At 56.1% G+C, this 19,650-nt stretch overlaps 1 protein-coding gene across 5 annotated transcripts in view; it reads left to right on the top strand.

Moving 5' to 3' along the window:
* Positions 1 to 2,503: 2,503 nt before the first annotated feature.
* ELMO2 (engulfment and cell motility 2) overlaps positions 2,504 to 19,650 on the top strand; it is a 29,051-nt gene continuing 11,904 nt past the window's right edge. Inside the window, exons 1-10 of one of the 5 annotated variants that reach the window (XM_045295162.1) lie at positions 2,504 to 2,899; positions 3,393 to 3,433; positions 3,860 to 3,932; positions 4,259 to 4,309; positions 8,521 to 8,702; positions 9,986 to 10,100; positions 11,070 to 11,221; positions 13,881 to 13,959; positions 15,313 to 15,348; positions 16,931 to 16,981. In XM_045295162.1, coding sequence (XP_045151097.1) covers positions 2,822 to 2,899; positions 3,393 to 3,433; positions 3,860 to 3,932; positions 4,259 to 4,309; positions 8,521 to 8,702; positions 9,986 to 10,100; positions 11,070 to 11,221; positions 13,881 to 13,959; positions 15,313 to 15,348; positions 16,931 to 16,981 — 858 coding nt within the window. In that variant the 5' untranslated portion in view covers positions 2,504 to 2,821. The remainder of the gene's footprint in view (positions 2,900 to 3,392; positions 3,434 to 3,859; positions 3,933 to 4,258; positions 4,310 to 8,520; positions 8,703 to 9,985; positions 10,101 to 11,069; positions 11,222 to 13,880; positions 13,960 to 15,312; positions 15,349 to 16,930; positions 16,982 to 19,650) is intronic. The other 4 variants (XM_004698034.2, XM_045295163.1, XM_004698033.2 and 1 more) reach the window with 4 other exon arrangements.

Genomic DNA, 19,650 nt, shown 5'->3' on the forward strand with positions numbered 1-19,650 from the left:
TCACGTCAGCAAAATGAGAAATCTGAGACGGTCAGGACTCATTGAAACGTCTGTGAGTCCATGCCAGAGTCAGGACCTTTAACCTAGAAGGCGCCTTCCACTCGCTGGAGCTCAGCACCCACAGCCGGCAGCGGCGGGAGACTGAGACTCGGGTACAGGGGACATGTCCACAGTCCGCCAGAGACTTAGTGACAGAAGTGGGCTCGAGTCCCTCCTGGTTCTAATTCTAGTAGGCAGAAACTCCCTCTAGGCCACTGCTCTTTCTGTGTGTACTACCTACTACTTGTGAAAGAAGAAACCAATGATCTAAAACAGTGGCTCTCATTGTGGCGGGCAATGAAATAAATAAAGCCACACTCTGCCGACTCTATTTCTTGGAAATCCTAACGGTGCCAAGACTGCTGCCCTGGGATGGAAGTTAGAAGATGGGTGCCCCTTGTAAGGCTCAGGTGTGAGGGAATCTCTTGGGGTGATGAAAACACAGGCGGATCCCAGACGAAGAGCGAATTCTGTTCTTACTGACCTAGTGGCAGCAAGTTTGTTTCATTGGCGTAGCTGTCGTTAACCCTGATTTGTACGTGCATCAGAACAGTTTGGTGTGGTTCATAGTCCCACCTTTAGTCAAATGTTGGTCCTAGTGTGTAGCATATAGTGTACCTGTCTGTCTATAAAACGCATTGAAGAACCACTTCCAGACATAGTGACGTGTCTCTAGCATAATAGCACCTCGTCATCATCGTGTTGATGTGTAGCCGCAGCGGGTACCTTCCCCAGAGTTGTTCTCAGAGGATTCTGCTCTTTAAAATCAGAGACCAATCAGATACTCTGTTGTAGACTCTAAACCGTGTTGTACCACTGAGCTTTAGTCCTACTGGGTTTAGGACCTTCCCCAGCAGAGGTTGGGGGCCTGGGTAAGATGGTGGCGGGGCCAGAGGTGCCCCTTTACCGCCTCACCAGACCCGTCAGCCCCAGGCACCCACTCTGAGACCCCTGCCTTCAGGAGCAAAGGAGAGAGTTGCTCAGGATGGGCGAAGAGTGAGCCTTGACCCACGGGTTGGGAAGGGGAGGCTTAGGAAGCCTAAGTCCAAAGTTCTGCTCAGCCAGCCCCCAAAACCATACGATATCCACCACTAACCCCTCGCCCCTCCCAAGAAAAAAAAGACAACCCAGAAAGGTAAGAAAACCAACTAAATTCACTTCCATGGAGTTGACCGTGACTCACAGTGACCCTATGGGACAGGGTAGAACTGCCCTTTGGGTTTCCGAGGCTCTAAATCTTTACAGGAGCAGAAAACCTCATCTTGCTCCCCAGGAGCAACTCCTGTGTTTGATCCGGTGACCTTGTGGTTAGCAGGCCAACACTTAACCCCAGAGCCTCCAGGGCTCCCTGTTGGGTTTCCAGACACATAAAATTCATCAGGGGACCGTCCTGCCTGGAGCTGCTGAGCCGTGGATGCTTGAGAGGCTGTCATACCACCCCTGCAACAGCAGGCAGGGAAGATGGGCCCCAGTCCCCTTCCCTACTTAGGAACGGGGTGAACTTGGGCCACTTAACCCGACTCAGCACTTCTGTGTGTCCGCTTCAAGTGGTGGCAGCAGCGTGACTCTGACTGCTCCTCAGGGAGCCCTCTGGAGACCGATGACCACGTTCTGGGGCTAGCATTTGGCAGTGGCCTCCTGAAGCAGTCCTTGCCGCTCAGCAAATGTGAGCGATGGCGTCCCTCCTTCTGAGGCCCATGGGTGTGCCAGGACAGGGAGCTTGTCCCCTTCCCCCCAGCGAGATCTGTTCCGTACACACCCGGCTGTAGGAACTGGCTTCTGTATTTGGACTGAAAAATTGATAGCCTACATGCATAACAGCTTAGCCGCTGCCCAGCTACATATGCCCGGAGAGGCATAGTCTGCAGGCATGAGGGGAGGGCGAGGGGCGCAGCCTGAGGAGGCGGGCAAAGGGCTTTTTCATCCAGCGAGAGGTCTTTCCTGGGCCTGTAGGCTAGGAGTGTAAATATACATTGCATTAATCCATCAGTGGAGTGACTGCCCTTCATCAGACCTTGGAGAGAAGGCTTGTGCGACTGCTTGGAATACCACTGAGCTAGCAGGGTTGCCTAGGATACCAGTCACATGGGCCCATCTTCCAGACTGGCCCTCAGTGATTTATTTCCCTTTATTTGGGAGAGAAGTACAGGCGGGGGGCGGGGGCCGTAACGGGACTTGCAGAGCCTTGTCCTCCTCTGGAGGCCCTTTGTGTGGCGGCCCCCTGGCCTGCCCACCCTTTGCCCTGGGCACTTGGGACTAAAATAGCACTTCCTGCCCCAGTTCTCTTCCCCATTTCTGAGCCTGCCTCCTACACAGAGGAGGCTCCTCATACTGTCTTGGGAGGAAGGCGGGCAGCAATGAGTGGGGAGAAGGCGAGTGCCCACAGTGCGGTGTGCAGAAGAGATGGGGCTGGCCCCTCCTGAGCTGTCGGCCCAGAAAAGGCTGTGCCTGTTCTTCTCCAAGCATATGCTTCGTCCCTCCCGGGGCCCCCAGACGATTAGTAGGCTCCTCTCTCCGTCAGAGGTCTCCTGACCTGAAGGGTCACTTTGTCAGGTCGTGCCACTGGCCAAGCTCCCAATGACAGATGGGTTTGTCCGCTGACGAGGAGGAAGCGAGTCGTGATCCTGCAGGGTCAAACTGAGGAGTTCCCTCTGTCCCTCTGCCAGGCCCGTCTCCAGACACTAGTGGAGAAGGACGGCTTTTCCCTTTCTCCGCAGGCACCATCATCGTCGTCGTCGTCCGCGTGCGCGTCTTGGAGAGGCGGGGCTCTTCGGAAACGGCAATGCCGCCACCCTCAGACATCGTCAAAGTGGCCATCGAGTGGCCTGGTGCCAACGCTCAGCTCCTGGAAATCGACCAGGTAAGTTCCTGAAATGAGGAGAGGGGCTCTCCAGATGTACTTAGACCCATGACCAAGGGCTGCCCCCTCCCCCAGTTATTTTTGACAGCGAGGAAGGAAAAAATGTTTTCAAAAAGAAAGCAACAAGTACTGTAAGGGAAACTTTTGCACAATTGGAAAGTTTGAAAGGGTATGGAGAAGACTCATCTGAAACAGCGTGGCTTCTGTAAAGGTGCCTCCTGCAGGATCCCAAATGCTGTCTCGTGTAACTGGGCCCAGGATGCCTGTAGAGGAAGGACGTCCTCAGGACCAGGACCACTGCACGAGGCGGGAGAGCAGCAAGGGGGAGCTGAGCTTTGAGCTGTCACCCCTGGAAGGTCCCCCATCAGGGATTGAGCGAGGCTTCCTCTTCAGCAGGAGCTGTCCTGGGCAGCACCTCACGTCCGAACCTGGGCCTGAGTAGAATGTGGTTGCTGGTCACGGAACTCCCTCTCGCTTTCTTTCTCTCTTTCAGAAACAACCCCTGACAGCCATCATCAAGGAAGTTTGTGATGGGTAGGTTGGAAGGGTCTCTCTGGACAAAGGCAGCTCAAGACTAGAGGGGCTCATAAAGGTCTTTCCCTTTGCTCAGGTCCCCAGTAGGGGGTTTCTGTGTGTTGACCGGGGTCTTCAGAAGTGCAGTTGACAAGCGTGACCTTAAGACCTCCTATAAATATTTATTTGTTCTGCAAGTTCAGGAACGGCCTTGACCTACTTGAGGTCCGGTCGAGCTGAGTCCCACACTTGGTTGTCCACTCGTCCTTTGGTGGTGGTAATCTGTGCCACGGGCGGGCTGGCTATTGTTTCAGCATCACTGCCTAACCTCCCATACTCTCCCTTTGAGTCCTCCTTTGAGCAGCTCTGCTGATAAGTACTTACCGGCAGCTCTTGAGGAGGCCAGGGAGAATGGCCGAACGGGGGTCCGTGTTTCCTTGTGCCCAGGTGGTCATTGCCAAACCCGGAGTACTACACCCTCCGCTATGCAGACGGTCCCCAGCTCTACATCACTGAGCAGGTCAGTACAGAGAGGTGCAAGAGCCTTCAGAGCGCTGCTTTGGGGGAGCCTTGCAGGAGACAGACTGTTGTTCTCCAGCAGCTAAGAGCTGCCCCTGGGCCAGATGGGGGCTTTCCCTTGTTCCCTGGTAGCTGGGAGAATTGGCTCCCACCCCCACCCTCCACCCCAAGAGCCTGGGAGCCTCTTTGCCAACCAACAAGGAGGAGAGGAGGCCTAACACGATCCTCAGTGACGGCTGCCGTAACGCGGACAAACAGTTCCTGCTGACTCAAGCTGCCTGCGCAGCTTTCTGATTCCATATGCTTTCTTTCCTCCCTGCTGCTCAGACCCGCAGTGACATTAAGAATGGGACCATCCTGCAGCTGGCCGTGTCTCCGGTAGGTACTCTGCCTCCTCAGAAGCACACTCACTTAGCAAGCAGTGGAAACCACGCTGGGGGCCCGATGGTGGGATGGTGGTGGTATGCCTCAGCGTGGGCAATGGCGCATCATCACGCTGCAGGACAGAGTCACGCTGACCCCCGCAGGGGTGCCTGAGTCTTGCGTGGTTTTAATGAGCAGACAGCCAGGTCTCTTCTCCCGAGGAGCAGCTGGTGGATCCGAACTGCCAACCTTATGTTTAGCCGACAAGCATTTCACCATTGTGCCGCCAGGGTGCTTGGAAACGAGGGCTCTAAGATGAAGGTCCGTCTGTCCTCACAGCAGAGTGGGGAGTTAGCAAATACAATACGGGCTCTTCGAACGATCGGGAGAGAAAGTTGCTCAGGTGCTCGGGGAACATGGAAAGGGGCCTGGCTGACTCCTTCCCAGAGAAGGGCATGCTTAGCCCAGATGGTGAAGGAGAAGCAAGGGTTCACTGGAGAAGGAAGAAAACAAGCAGTCTGCCAGGCAGAGCGACCGACCAGCGTGGCCCTGTGCTGTGTCTGGGTAAGGCGGCAGGGCTGGGTGGCCATTGAGAGGCTAGGGAGTGAAGGCCCTGGGGGCCTGCTCACAAGTCTGAAGGCAGTGTGGGGCACTGGAGGATTTTTAAGCTGGCGACGTGCCATGTGTAGATCGATGTTTTAGAACGTTTGCTTCCGTGACAGCGTGGCAGAGGCGTCTGGTAGGAAGGCCATTGAGAGGCTAACGGGGGTTGTCAACAACCCGGATCAGGCACAGACGGAAGGCTGGACATGACATCTTTAGGAGGCAAACTGATGGACACGGTGGACGGCAAGAGGAGAGTTAGTTTAGCCCCCTTGAGCTTCAGCAAGAACAGCTCGTAAGGATGGCGAAGGACGTAACCAGAGGGGGAGAAGAAGCCAGCCGAAGTGGCGACAGGAGGCAACCTGTGCAGAGCTGCCCGGCCGGAGGGAGGCGTGGGCTGCAGTGTCCAGTGAGCGGGGAGAGGGGAAAGTGAGGGCAGAAACGCTGAGGCCCAGGGATCACTGGTGCCCAATGGGAATGCTGCTTAGCTGAGGCCGAGGGGTGGGAGCTGCTGGCACTGGGTGGCGTGAAAGGGGGAGAGCGAGGCCTGAAGCATGTCGTGCTCAAGGAGGTTAGTGATGAAATGAAGCCGAGAGGGTGGTGCATTTGAGAAGATGTCTTAAAAAAGGGGATATTTTACTGTTTCACAAATCAAGACAGTAGAAAAAGTTCAGTGAAAAGTCTCCCTTCCACCACGGGTCCCCCACCACCTAGCTCCCCATCTCCTTCCACCCTTCCCAGTTGGCAACTGCGGCTGCAGTTTGTATGTGACATGGAAGGTGTGTGTAATAGGGGAGAGCCTTGAGCCTGTTGAAAGAGCCAGTAAAGAGGGGGCGCTGGAAGGTGGCTGGTTAATGAGACAGCCGTGTTGGGTCAGGATCCAGGTGAGGGGTTCTCCCTTGACGGCCCAGCTCTGAGGGAGAAGGTGGGCTGGGGAGCAGCTGGCTTCCGTTTGTAGGAGGACTGGCAGGACAGAAAGAAGGATGTGGTGGCCCCTGCCATCAGAGGGGACTGGCACTGAGGAGGTGGGAGAATGTAGTCACCATTGGGATGTCTTGGAGAAGGCGGTGGAGAGCTGTGTGTCTGCTGGCAGGAGCTGGCACGGGATTTCCAGCAGCTCCCGCTCAGAAAGGCCTGAGCCAGGCTGCCCGAAGTGGTCCCAGGCCAGACCGGGCAGGGCCCTGGTGGCTCATACTGAAGTGTTTTGCTGCAAACACAAAGGTTGGAGATGGTAGCCCATCCAGAGGTGCTGCAGGAGAAGGGCCTGGCGATGGGGTCCCATAAGGAGTACAGCCCTGAGGGGCAGTTCACTGTGTGTCAGAATGACTGGTCACCCAGAAGCAGGCCAGGGTGTGGCCCTAAGGGCTTCTTTCTTCACTAGCAGCCAGCCTTTGCCTGCGCCTCCGTAAGTACATCATGGCTTTCGGTCCTTGCAAGCGCCTGGCGAGATGGATACTGTTGCTAGCCCCAGTTTTCAGACAAGGAAACAGGCTCAGGGAGATTAAATAGCTTGCCACTTGTACAACCCAAAAGTCACAGCCCTGGCTCTCAGCCCATGTCTGCCCGACTCAGCGCCAGTTTCCCACCTCCCTCCTCTCCCCCCGTCCTTCCCTCCTGAGCTCTGCTAATTTAGCATGACGGCCTGGGAGGTGCATTTATGGAAGCGCCGGAGCATTTGACAGGCCTCTTGCAAGGAACGGCTGGCTTTCCCAGACGCCCCTCTCTCCCAAGCAGGAGGCAGCGGCCCAGAAGTGCTGTCTCCGGAGGGAAATTGACATTTAGGGCTGGAAGTGCGTAGTGAGATGCAGACCAGTGCACTCCCACTTGTTCGGTCCGTAACAGCAGGAGGGGAGAAAAGTCGGCAGGGACGAGCTGGCTGGGCCTGTACTCCTTGGCTCTGGTCAGAGTCCGGGAGAACATGAAGTCCAGAGTGTCGTGCTCACTGCCCAGTTAACACCTGGCCCTCGAGGTGACTCCCTGTGTCAGAGTGGAACTGCTCTCGGGGCTTTTGTTTCTGTAACCTTTGCAGAAGCAGACGGCCTGGTGTAGCTTCTGCCGTGCTTCCGAGTGGGTTAGAGCCAACCTTTAGACGGTAGTCAAGCACCTTTTTGCTTTCCTCCTCACTCCTCCATTCTCTCTGAGAACCGTAAATGAACAGAAAAAGTAGAGACCAATGGAATGAAAGATTGCGTGACACTGACTAAAAATTCGGTACGTTTAGCAGGGGGGCCTTGGTTGTGGCTTGTCAAAGGAGGCAAATGTCCTCGCCAAGAAATATCCCCAGGAGTTCGGTGGAGGCTCGCTGTTTTAAAATGAACTGCTCCAGATGCCTGGGCATTCTTGAAGTGTTCCCAGGGCTCTCGGTTGGAAGAAGCTTGATCGGAACTTAGAACGCTTCAGAACAACACAAAATGGTGCGGCCTCTCACCGTTCAGGGTTGGAAAGGACCTAAGGGTTATCTTCAGTTCGCCGTCCAATGCAGGACTCTTCCAGCACATCTGCCGCAGGTGGCTGTCCAGATTCCACTGGGTTGCCTCCAGTAATGGGGGGCTCAGTCCTTCAAGAGATGATTTGTTCTACCCGCATCCCTCCGTATTGAACCAGTGTGGTTGGCCCTCTGTGTCTGAGGTCTCTCCTTCACACATTCAACTCGCCATGCCTTGAAAATGTCCGGGGAGATGGAGCAATTACGTGGTACCCCAAATTGTAAAGCAGTATCCCAAAAGCTAAACGGGAGTGTCGAGTGCTATTATGTATTAGGTGTGATTAGTCATTAGAGGAGAATTATCCTGCATGGTGGGTGCAGGTTTATGCTAATACTCTGCCATTTTCCTGGATGAGCATCTGGCGATTTTAGTATCGGGGGTCCTGGAACCAATCCCTTGCCGATACGGAGGAATGAGCGTGCCTGTGTCTCTGTGACTCAGTAGTTAGCGGACTGTCCCCTAGGTCACTCTCAGATTCCCGCGGTGGGAACCACAAGCCAGAGCAGACAGAAAGGAGCCTGCTAACTACGGATGGGGCTTGGCACTCTGGTAATCCATTCCTTGATGGATTCCATGGCAATTCATGTACCAACTCTTAAGCAGTGTGAAAGGAGCCCTGGTTACACATTGGCCTGCTAACTGTAAGGTCAGTGGTTCGAAACCACCAGCTGGGAGAAGACAGGACTTTGTACTCCCATAAAGAGTCGTGGAAACACTGAGGCAGTCCCACCCTGTCCTATAGGGTTGCTATAAGTTGGCATCAACTTCATGGCAGTGAGTTGGGTTTTTGGAAACTGAACAGAGCCCTGGCAATGATGCTGCCAGGTAAGCACTGGGCTGCTAACCGCAGGGTCAGAGGTTCAAATCCACCCGCTGCTCTGTGAGAGAATGAGGAGGCAGGCTGCTCCTGTAAAGATTTACAGCCCCAGAAACCCTCAGAGCAGCTTTGCTCCGTCCTCCAGGCCGCCGTGGGTCCAAACGACTCGCGGGCAGCGGGCTGGGCCTTGGGTAAGCAGCATGAAACCCGCGAGTTCTGCCCTGGCACCAGTGTCCACAGAAGGGCCCCTGCGGGCTAGCCCGAGTGGTGACCTGCCACAGGGCGCTGATGGCATGTGTGCCCTGTCGCTGCTCTCGCAGTCCCGGGCCGCGCGCCAGCTGATGGAGAGGACGCAGTCGTCCAGCATGGAGACGCGGCTGGACGCCCTGAAGGAGCTGGCCAAGCTCTCTGCCGACGCAACCTTTGCCACCGAGTTCATCAACATGGACGGCCTCGCCGTGCTCACGCGCCTCGTGGAGAGTGGGACCAAGCTCCTGTCCCAGTAAGTCTCAGAGACGGCCATGGGGCACAGGGCACCCTGCCCCAGTCTCCTTCCCCACTGACCTAAGAAGCAAGTGCGTGTGAGTGCCTGCTGTTTCCTGAACCCTGCGCCCAGCACGAGGGGGCACGCTGCTGCCGCTGAGCTGATTCCCATCACAATGACCCTAGAAGACCGAGCAGGACTGCCCATGGTGTTCCCAAAGCTGGACTCTTCCCCGGCTCACGTTTCAGTTCCCAGCCACGTGCCTGCAATCTTGTTGAGAAGGCGGTTCAGACCCTCAATGAAGGAATGGAGCCCAAGAGAAAACGGGAGCTGTCCATGGCAGGGAACGGCAAGGCCCACGGCAGGCCCCCTTCTCTACCAGTACAGGCGCCTGGCTGCCTCACCCACTCCTTCCCGGCCGTGGTGCCTGTGCACACATGAGCACTCCGGCCCCATCTCCTTGCCACGAGTTTTCCCTGGGGCTGTAGAACTCTGCTGGCCACCGGCCCATTCTCGCCAGGTGGTAGGCAGGCTGAGGTGTCCTGGGTCCCCTGTAAGCATGCGGAGCCCAAGCTGGCCAAGGACTCAGAAGTCCTCTGTCGGCCACTGCCCCGGTCATCGAGTATTCCAGCCAAGCCGAGACAGGAATCCTGGTGTGTGTCATAAGCGTCAGATCCCAGACCACTCTGGGGCCCTGCCGCCTTGGGCTGGCCTCAGTTTCCTCTTCTCTGAAGAGGAGCTCGCTCCCCGCCTCGCAGAGTCGCTGATGGGGAGCAGGTGCCTGTCTGGCCATGCCCTGTAAATGGGATGGTGGACTGTTAATACAGCACTGGGCAGATGGCAACGGGAGGGGGAGTGATCCTTGCTGCCAGCACTGGGGTGCCATCTCTGCACACGCTGTCATCTGCCCCCACCACAGCCATGGGACAGGCACTCTGGGAGATTAGCCAGTTTTGCACCACAAGAAGTGGACGTTCAGAGACTTGAAATCGGCCCGGTTGTCAAATGGCTCAATAGGAGTGGAGCCCAGGCCCAGACCTTGCCCTCTCTCCCCTGTGCCGTGGGCTGCAGGTTTACGTGCCAGAGGTGCCCCTGACAGATGCTGGAGGTCACCCCGGGAAGGGAGGTGAGGCAGTGTGCAGGGGGAATGCCGCCTTTTCCTCTGGGAGACTCACTCCCCAGGGTTCAGGGTGCACGCAGGCCTGTGTAACTCTCAGCCCCTTCTGCCGGCTTAGTGTGGCAAGCTGCCTGTGCTGTGACTCCCATGGCCTGACTGTACTGTTGTGTGTGTGTGTGTACATGTGTACGTGTCTCAGTTACAGTGAGATGCTGGCATTCACCCTGACCGCCTTCTTAGAGCTCATGGACCACGGCATCGTCTCCTGGGACATGGTGTCGATCACCTTTATCAAGCAGGTGAGGCCCTCGACATCCGCGCACTCTCCTCCTTTGGCTGCTGGTTCTCTGGGCACGAGGGGAGGTCCGGGCAGCATAGTCATTACAGTGAGGGTCCCCGGGGCCAGAGGCGGCCGCCTCCACCTTCCAGGGGCTCCCGAGAGAGGGTCCCATGCTCTGGGTGGCAGTCAAACTTGCCCCCTCCCCCTCCCCCACCCTTAAGTCTTCCGAGCTCTCCTTTCTCTTGAGGAAAAGAATATGCGTTTTACTCGCCTCCCATTTGCCAACCTGAAAGGTGGTCTGACGGAGCTGTCAGACTGAACCCAGCAGGCAGGTGTGGGGCTAAGGGTGCTTCTAATTCGGTCCTCTTTTCTTCGACAACAAAGAGTGGCGTCAGTTCAGAGAACTGAACTGAAACCCTGAAACCGGTGAATCACATGCCCCCTGGCCTAGGGTGAGCTGGGGGGAGGGGGTGTTTTCCCAGGACCAGTTTTCTGCACTCAGCTTGCCCACACCTGAACCTTTCTTTTGAAAGCAGGAGCAGGGATGGGGATGTGTGAGTGATTGGGAAAGGGGGCATCATGCCTCAGGGTCCCCAGCAAGCAGGGACCAGCTGCACAGATTGGGCAGGAGGTGGTTAAGAGGGAGTCCTGGTGGTATCTTGGTTACAGTTGGGCTGCTAACTTCAAGGTCCGAAGTTCAAAACCGCTCGGTGGGAGAAAGACGGGGCTCTCTTGGAGTTACAGTCTCGGAAACCCGGGGGCTGTTCTACCCTGTCCTATGGTCCTGAGTCGGCATCGACTCTGGCAGTGAGTTTGTCTTTTCGGTTTTCTCCAACAAGTGCCGCGTCAATACCGCGCACTGATCTAAAGGCCGTGAGCCCTAGCTCTGCTGCCCGGGTGGAGGCGTCTCCCCGAGGCCTGGTGTCCGCCTCCCCAGCCGTCCCACTCCTGGGCCCCGAGCTCCCAGTGACTGTCCGCTCTGGTTCAGATTGCAGGCTACGTGAGCCAGCCCATGGTGGACGTGTCCATCCTTCAGAGGTCCCTGGCCATCCTGGAGAGCATGGTCTTGAACAGCCAGAGTCTGTACCAGAAGATAGCAGAGGAGATCACCGTGGGACAGCTCATCTCCCACCTTCAGGTGTGAGTAAGGACCCTGCCCACCCCCACTCTCACACACTGCCTTTTCCCCTGCTTCGGTTCTCCTCCCAGCAGCTGGGCAGCTTGTTCATCCAGCCGCGGGCCCCCTCCGAGCCCCAGCCACGATCCTTCCTGAATCCCACCCTGCGTCAGCACCGCCCCAGCTCTCCTTTGCTTGGGGGGATGAGCGGTGCTGTTCCCGCGTCTCCTGTCGGGCCAGGAACTGCGCTCAGCCTTTGTGAGAGTCCTTGTATGAAATGCCATGTTTGCAGGGACGCTTTCGCATGATGCGCCGTGAGCTCCTTGAGGATGGGGACCATTCATTTTGCGGCCCCAGCTCAGAATTCAGTAGCAGCTCAGTCAGAGTTTGTTGAATGACTGCTTACTGTTTAGTTCACCGTGGTGGAGGTTAGCAAGAGGTACCCTATCGACCCGCGTCCAGGATGAGACTAGTTGAAACCCAGGTTTCACTGCTGCCCGGCATTGAGCTGTGCCCTCCTCAAAATAGATGTCAATTTGCCGAGATTCTCAGCAGTGTGGAAGTTACAGTGTGATGCTGCAGTCACCCCCAGGTTGTGGTCTGATCACATCCGTTGTAAGGGGTTTAGGGTGGAGTGTGACACCCTTACTCGCATTGCAGCCCTGATCTGATCTAGGGCAAGTTTCCCTGGGGGGTGGCCTGCATCACTTTTTAATCTTAAAAGAAACAGGAGGAGAGAGAAAAGAGCCAGGAGGGAGGGTCTGACTACCACCCAGAAAGAGCCAGGGGTGGAACTTGCTCTGTGAACCCAGGGTCCCTCCACTGAGAACCTCCTAGACCCAGGGGAAGATTGATGCCAAGACACAAGAGCTCTTCAAGGAACGCTGGCCTCCCGGACATTGAGAGGAAGCGACGACTTTCCCCGAGGCCTGGACTCTGAATTTTAAATCCTAGCCTCCTAACCTGAGAGAGAATGAATTTCTGTTTGTTAAGGCCACTCACTCGGGGTCTTTCTGTGAGAGCAGCACTCGGTGGCTCGGGCGCCACCTTCCGGCCTCGGTGTCCCCTTCTGTAGGCTGGGGGACCATCCCGCCTCTCAGACTCAATGACCATCCAGGGAGGTCAGGCACGGGGTAGGCATAGATCCTGGCCTTTCACAACATGAGAGACGTTGTGTGTGCTACCGAGCGGATTCCAACCCAGAAGGGTGACCCTCTGGACCTGCCCCGGAGATATCCAGCAGACAAGCGCCTCCCACACTGCTCCTCTCTCCGATCTTACAGCCCATGGACACAACTGCACCCGACAGAGACGCGTCTCTGAACATGGATGGCCTCACTGTGATGCCTTCCCCACTGGCCGAGTGTCCAGGAAACTCTAGCTCCCAGGTTTGAGGCTGTGGTGGCCCTGTCCCCACTCGGCTGGGCTCCCCACCCACTCATCCCCATCGTCCCAGTGAAAAGCCGGGCCTGCCCTGTCTGCTCTCTGCAGCTCTCACTTCTGCCTGTCGCTGTGTACGAGCTCTTCAGCCGTAGCTTCCACACCCGAAGAACCGAAAGGCAGGCCAGGGGGAGGGCATTTTACACAACAGACAGAGAGTTCTCGTCTCCTGCGGCCCGTGACCTCCACCCTGTCCCTAATCCCAGCTGTCTCTCTAAGGTGGACAGAGGACCTCGGGCATTTCTTAGGAAGTGGTCAGTGAATACGTTTGGCACACAGCTGTTAGGGAAATTATGTTCTCTGCCATTCAGGCTGAGGAACACACTGTGCCAGTCATTAGACACCATGCCCCCTCCCTGGCTGGGACACCCACCACCCCCTTCACCAAGAGCCCCCGTCAAGAACAAGCTCACTGCCTGGCAGGTGAACACACCTTGTCGAGTGTAAGGGCTAGTGTAGGCATCTGCCCCAAGCTTACAGGGGCCCAGGGACTGGATGCTGTTCATTGCTTTACAATCAAGTAAGACAAGTTAGTAGTCAGAGTCAAACCAGAAGAGGCACCCAGGGTCGGCGAGCTTCCCATTATCTCTTCAGTGTGGCATTTAAGGTCCCTCCTGGCTTGGTTTCTAGGTGTATTTTCAACCAAATCAGTATCTGACCGGACACGTTATGTATACCTGGTTTGTTTGTTTTATGAACTATATCCTGAACATTTCCTCACGTCAAAGACTCTCCTAAAAGGAAGTCCAAATTAAAATCTCAGTGATGGTGTGGCCCTCGGTGGAAAGCTTCACGGCAGCCCTTTAGGGGTTCGCTGCTTTGCGAAGCGCGTCTCTGCGTCCCAGCTTAGGAGCATGCACCCTCGAAGGTGGTTTTGAACAGCTGCTTAGGAGTCAGAGAGCTAGGAGGGGCTTCCGAAAGCTCGTGGGGAAATCCCATTCTCTTCTGTTTCTGCACAGACTTGAAGCCCCTCGTCTGTCTAACAGAGGGAACCATCGGTTACTTCCATTGGGTCTTTGTTTTTAGGGAAGCCCCTTCTCCATAAGTCTCATACACCTCTCTGAAGACTGGGGAGGACAAGTCCCCGTTCGGGGAACTGCTGCGTCAGGTGTGGCAGCTTCGAAGGATTTTGAGAGGACCGCCTGGTCATCCTCCAGGCGTGGTTTGGCTGCCCCACTAAGCCTGTGCGTGTGGCGGTTCGTTCTTCTAACCTCCCTCGGCCTTCTCTCTCCGTCGACACAGCTCCAACCAGGAGATTCAGACCTACGCCATCGCACTGATCAACGCCCTTTTTCTGAAGGCTCCTGAGGACAAGCGACAGGTCAGTGGCTGCCTTTCTGAGCTTTTCCATCGGGCTCTTGGAAAAGGAATGCTCATCTCACACACACCCTGCCTCATTTGCTGGGCAGAGAGCGGAAATCCAGCCATTTCCCTGAGAATCCGCCCTCCCTCCTATCCGTCTGTGGTGGGAGCCCCGGGGTGGGTGGCAGGGAGGGGAATCTTCTGGGTCCTAGGTTAGAACGGGGCCGAGAACCCACTGCTACTGAGGCCATTCCGACTCATAGCCACCTGGCGGGAGAGAGCTGCCCAGTGGGCTTCCAAGACCGGATCCTTTGTGGAAGCAGACGGCCACAGCTCTGTCCCCAGGAGCAGCCGGTAGGGTCAAGTCACTGGCCGTTTTGTGTCAGCAGCTGAGCGCTTTAACCACTGCACCACCTTGACCTTGACTCCTGAAAGGGCCTGGTGGTCAATCGTTTCCACCGTGTGGGTCCTGAAGTGTGTGAGCAGAACGCTTGCCAGTGCGGCTGAGCGCTGCTTTAGACGGGTCCCGCTGCCCTGAAGCAAACCTGCTTTACAAACGGGCCTAACTGGACCATCGTTTGCCAGTATCCCGGGCTAGCAGGTCCAGAAGGGCAAGGGGAACGCCTGGAACCCGAGGGATCTAAGCAAATGAGGTTCTTACTCCCAGAGGGAAAGTGGAAGGGTTACGCTGCCTCTGAACCTCAGTTTCCCCACCTGCCCTGAGGACAAGCCAGACCCCTGTTGGCAAACGAGAAACCTCAGCACCTGTTGGACAGTGGGATAAAGCCCACCGGCCGGGCCAGCACTGCTCAATGCTCCGAGTCTCAGCTTCTCTTTCACGAGAGACCCTGGAGGGGCCTTCCAATACCAGCTTTCTGTCTCTCTCTGTGGTAGCAGCCCGCACAGTAACAAAAGTGAGGTGCTTAATTCCCCTCGGTGTCATGGGCTCTGACGAAAAGGCATCATGAGGGAGGCCTGGTGGTGCAGCAGTTAAAACACAGGCTGGGCAAACCCAGCAACCACTGGATGGGAAAGACACGTGGCCGCCTGCTTCCCGAACGTCACAGCCTTGGAGGCCCAGGGGCAGTTCTACCCTGTCTGGCGGGCTGCTGTGTGATGGAATCGCCTCGCCTGGTTTGTTCATTGTTGTGTCAGCCGTGGTGGCCCTGTCTGCTGAAACCCGTGTGGGTCATGCACCGAGTCCTGCCTGGGTGACTCTAGTGGGAGGGCCTGGGGCCTCCGTGGTTCTGCCTGTCCTTGTCTCTCCTGGGTAGCTCTGCTCTGTGAGCCTCCCTCCCCGTCCTTGTTGAATGCACGCTGAACACGCTTCCTGCCGCCTGCTTCTCTCTGTGCTTTCACTTCCTGCTGGCAGGACAAGCACCTTCACCCTCTAGACCTGCCTGCCACTGTAAGTAGCCTCGCCGGGCCTCGTGCTCTCGTGCTCTGATGGAGATGTTCGGGTGGTGTGGTCAGGGCGCTCGGGGAAGCCGGGGGCCCCCTAGGGTGAAGGGGATCCTTCTCCCAGGGGATGGGCCCAGTCTTCCATTAGCCTCTGGCTTTGTCGGGGCTCTGTGGCTCAGCCAGGAGAGGTCAGATCCCAAGCTAGCCAGTGACTTTGATCCCAAAGGCCCCCCCCCAGGTGTCTCACCTTCCCACCAACTTGCTGGAGTGAAAAGCAAGAGGAACCCCAGCCCTTTCTGGCCTCCTGCTAGACCGTGGGAGTGCGAAGAGGTTTAGACAGTTGACAAAAGACTGGAAGCTCACTTCTCAGTTCGGTTTAGAGCAGTCAGCTCTGTGAGGATCTGAAAGAAGATGAGCCATTTCCCCCTGGTGCCTCAGAGAAGCCTCTGCTCTGAGGCCATCCGTCACCAGAGCTGTAGACCACTGTCAATTATCCACTTTGTGACTTGTCCACAGCAAGATTTAATCTCAGGCTGGCCTCCTACACTCAACCACAGAGGCGCTAGACCTCCTTCCAGCCGGTGCGTCAAACTGAACGGACTGTGGCCGGGTCTGTAGACGTCAAGGGGAAAGGGCTCTCAGGCCAGTGCTCACGGATCCTGCTCGCCGGGGGAAGGCGACAGCACCCTCAGACCCCTGATTTAGAACTCTTTCCTCAGTGGAGTTAGGCCGCCGTGTAGAAAGTGAAGTCATGCCACTTAACATTAGTAAGAAATGACGGCTGGTATTGGAAGAGGAGACCGAAGAGTTATGAAGAGCTATTAGAGAAATTAAAAGCGTAGTAATTTGAGACCATTTTGTTTAGAGGGAAATAGCTTCCCATTTCAATAGCTCCCCCGGGTATGATAGTGTCACAACACAGAATAGTCACTAATGTGCTTTTTGATGAAGCCCAGGCCTTGGCAGTGATTAAATTGTAATCATGGCAGTCTCTGCAGACATAAAGAGATGCGTAGAACGTATTCTTAAAATATTTGCATAAGAATGGCTGGGATAATGCCTAGTTCTGAGAAGACCCTTAGAGCTTCCCTCCCTGGCAGGACTCACTCGGGCAGGCAGGAGGAGGCACTTTCTTTCGAGAGTGTGCCCAGCCCGCAACACAAAACCCTCTGATGCTGAGCCAAGCAGCTCTGTCTGGAGACAGTTCCCCGAGAGCGCCCAGCCCCTGTTCTGTGGCCCCATCAGAAGTGAACCATGGGCTTCCTGTTTCAGAGACCCCTGCCCAGCTCGGGTGGCATGGCAGTGGTCCAGGTGGGCGGCAGGGACCAAAAGCCGCTCCCTGGTGTGGGGCCTCAGCACTGGGCAGCCGTCTGACCGCTACCTGTGGCTAGGCCCTCGTGCAGCTCCCTGGTCCCAGTGCAGCCCCCAGCCCCAGCCCCCCTTGAGGCCCGGCCGTCCAGTAGTAGCCCACTTCAACGGGGGAAACAGTGAGAAGATGAAAAGGCCCTCTTGGTGACCACAGCGTCCTCTGCAGACTCAGGTGAGCCTGCCGCCTGTCTCACACCGGCTTTCTCTCTGCCTCCTTCTAGGATATGGCCAACGCGTTTGCCCAGAAGCACCTGCGCTCCATCATCCTGAATGTAAGTTTCCGGAACGCACCGTATTGGGGCGCTGTTGTTGTGTTGCTGCTACTGATGATTGGCTGTTGTTGTTGCTGTGAGGTGCCGTCAGGTCCGTGCTGACTCAGACTGACCATTTGTACCACCCGCCCCGCCCCGTTCTCACCACCGTGGTTAGGTGTGAGCCCTGCATGGTAGCCTTCTTGTCAAGGGCCATGCACTTGTTCTGCTGCCCGTCCACTCTACCACACACGATGTCCTTCTCCAGGGACCGGTCTCTCCCGACAACATGGCCAAAGTACGTAGACCAAGTCCCGCCATCCTCGCTTCTAAGGAGCTTCCTGGCTGTATCTTTCAAGACGGAATTGTTTGTTCTTTTGGCAGCCAGTCCATGGCACTTTGTCCGTGCTTGTCACCGACAGCATCACTCACATGCACCCGTTCTCCTTCAGTCTTCCTGACTCACTGTCCGACTTCTCGTGCCTGTGAGCCCAGTGAGAATTGCTGGTACTTGCAGTGCCTGCCCCATGATGATGGGTCTAACCGTGATGGAGGACACACGGAAGGGATTTGCCAGTCGGTGCTGAACGAAGCTGAAGGGTGTGTTTCCCAAGCCCCCTAAAGCAGCGATGTGCCTCGGAGGCTGTCCCAGGCACACTGGGGAGGTGGGAAGGCCAGCTATCCTAGTTGTTGCTCCACAGCTGCCCAGGTTTTTGTCCAGAGGGAACGTGTTTAAGAAGGCAGAGCAGAGGAGAGTAATTCACTCTGCTAGCACTGACCCTACACGGGAACTGTCTGGGGCACCAATAGCTGTGACGCCAAGGGCGTCTTGCCTCTCAGAGCTGCTGGCCCGGGAGGAAAGGTCAGCACTCTGGGGAGAGCAGGAGGAGCAGTCAGGCCAGCGTGGTGTCTGCGGCCCTTAGAGCAGCAGTTCTCAGCCTGTGGGTCACGACCCCTCTGGGGGTCGAATGACCCTTTCACAGGGGTCACCCGATTCATCGCAGTAGCAAAATGACAGTGATGAAGTAGCAACAAAAATAATGTTATGGTTGGGGGTCACCACCACAGGAGGAACTGTAGGAAAAGATCTCGGCATGAGGAAGGTTGAGAACCACTGCCTTAGAGGGGTGCCAGTGGTGAGCCCCCAGGTGGTCTAGGCAGCTCAGGAAGAAAAGGAATCCGGCTGGCCGGCCTGACCCTGCAGAGCTGCCTCCCCACGTTGGCCAGAGGGTCCCGGGAGCAAATGTCAGTCTGTGCTGGGCATGCTCAGGGACCCAGACCTTCCTGTCTCCACCCTAGCCAACACCATCTCCACACGTGGGGGGCTGCCCCACAGAGGGGCTTTTCATGTACCTTCACGAGGTTGGAGCTGAGTTTGGACAAACCTTGGGAACAAGCAAAGATGCCACTGAACAGCAGGACCAACGTATACCCAGAAATGGTTAGTGTGCTCCCTGAAGTCTAAGGATCTGAGACCTGCCAGAGCCCAGGCCTTGATCTTCCCGTGAGACTTCAGATCAAGCCTGGGAAACCTGAGCGTGCCAGCCTGGAGCTGTACCTCTCCGAGCCATTGTCTGCCATTGTCGTTCAATCTCTCCTGGCCACCGTGCCAGCAAATTTGAGAACAGATTACAGTGAATGCACATCCCTCTCCTCCCTCCTGAGTTCTTCTGGGGATTATTGAGAGCGGGGAGGAGGGAGGAGCTGACGTGGACAGGCAGGAGTGACAGAAAGAAGGGGACAGAGGAGATAGCTCTGAGGGTGGCCTGGAGGAGGAGAAGCCGGGGACCAGAGAACGAGAGAGCGACATCAGTGGGACGGTCCTCGGCCAGAGGGAGTAACCTTGAACCTGGGAGGTGCTATGCTGAGTGGGAGCAGTGCGTTACCCAAGGACAAATACCTGAGGGTCTCACAAGTTCATGGAAAAGGTGGAGTGAACATCCTTTTCTCCTCGCATTGTTTGAAGTCGCCTCATTGCTGGAACACTGGGAGTACATGGAGTGGGTTCCGTGTACAACGGAAGGCAGCGCTGCTGGTCCCGCGCCATCCTCACCACTGTTGTCTGAGCCCAGTGTTGCAGCCACGGTGTCTCCACCTGCCCAGGGCCTCCTTTTCTTTCCTCCTGTTGTCGTAACACAGCTTATTGAGCACCACACAGTCGAGTGCCTTGGCATGGTCAATGACACTCCAGCAAACATCTTCCTGGTATCCTCTGCTTTGAGCCAAGATCCCTCTGACGTCAGCACATCCTCTCGTTCCACATCCTCTTCTGAGTCCAGCCTGGACTTCTGGTGTTTCCCTGTCAACGGACTGTTGCAACCTTTGTTGGATGATCTTTAGCGAAGTTTTACGTGTGTGTGATGTCAATGATGTCATGATATTGCTCCATAGTTTGAGCATTCTGTGGGGCCACCTTTCTTTGGAAGGACACAAATGTGAAGCTCTTCCAGTTGGTCGACCAGGTAGCTTTCTGCCTAATTTCTTCGCAGAGACGAGTAAATGCCTCCAGGGCTGCTTGAGGGGCCCTCCTTCTTCACCACCCTCCACTTTACCATGATGTCTTTCTCCAGGGACGGTCTCACAACATGCCCACCATGTAGAAGATGAAGTTTCGCCTTTCTTGCCTCTAAGGAGCATTGTGGCTGTACTCCTTCCAAGAGAGTCGATTGTTCTGTTGGCAGTCCCTTACC

This window comes from Echinops telfairi, unplaced genomic scaffold (genome assembly GCF_000313985.2).
Source record: "Echinops telfairi isolate 266 unplaced genomic scaffold, ASM31398v2 ScPeMD7_5592;HRSCAF=6446, whole genome shotgun sequence".
In the NCBI taxonomy this organism is placed as follows: Eukaryota; Metazoa; Chordata; class Mammalia; order Afrosoricida; family Tenrecidae; genus Echinops; species Echinops telfairi.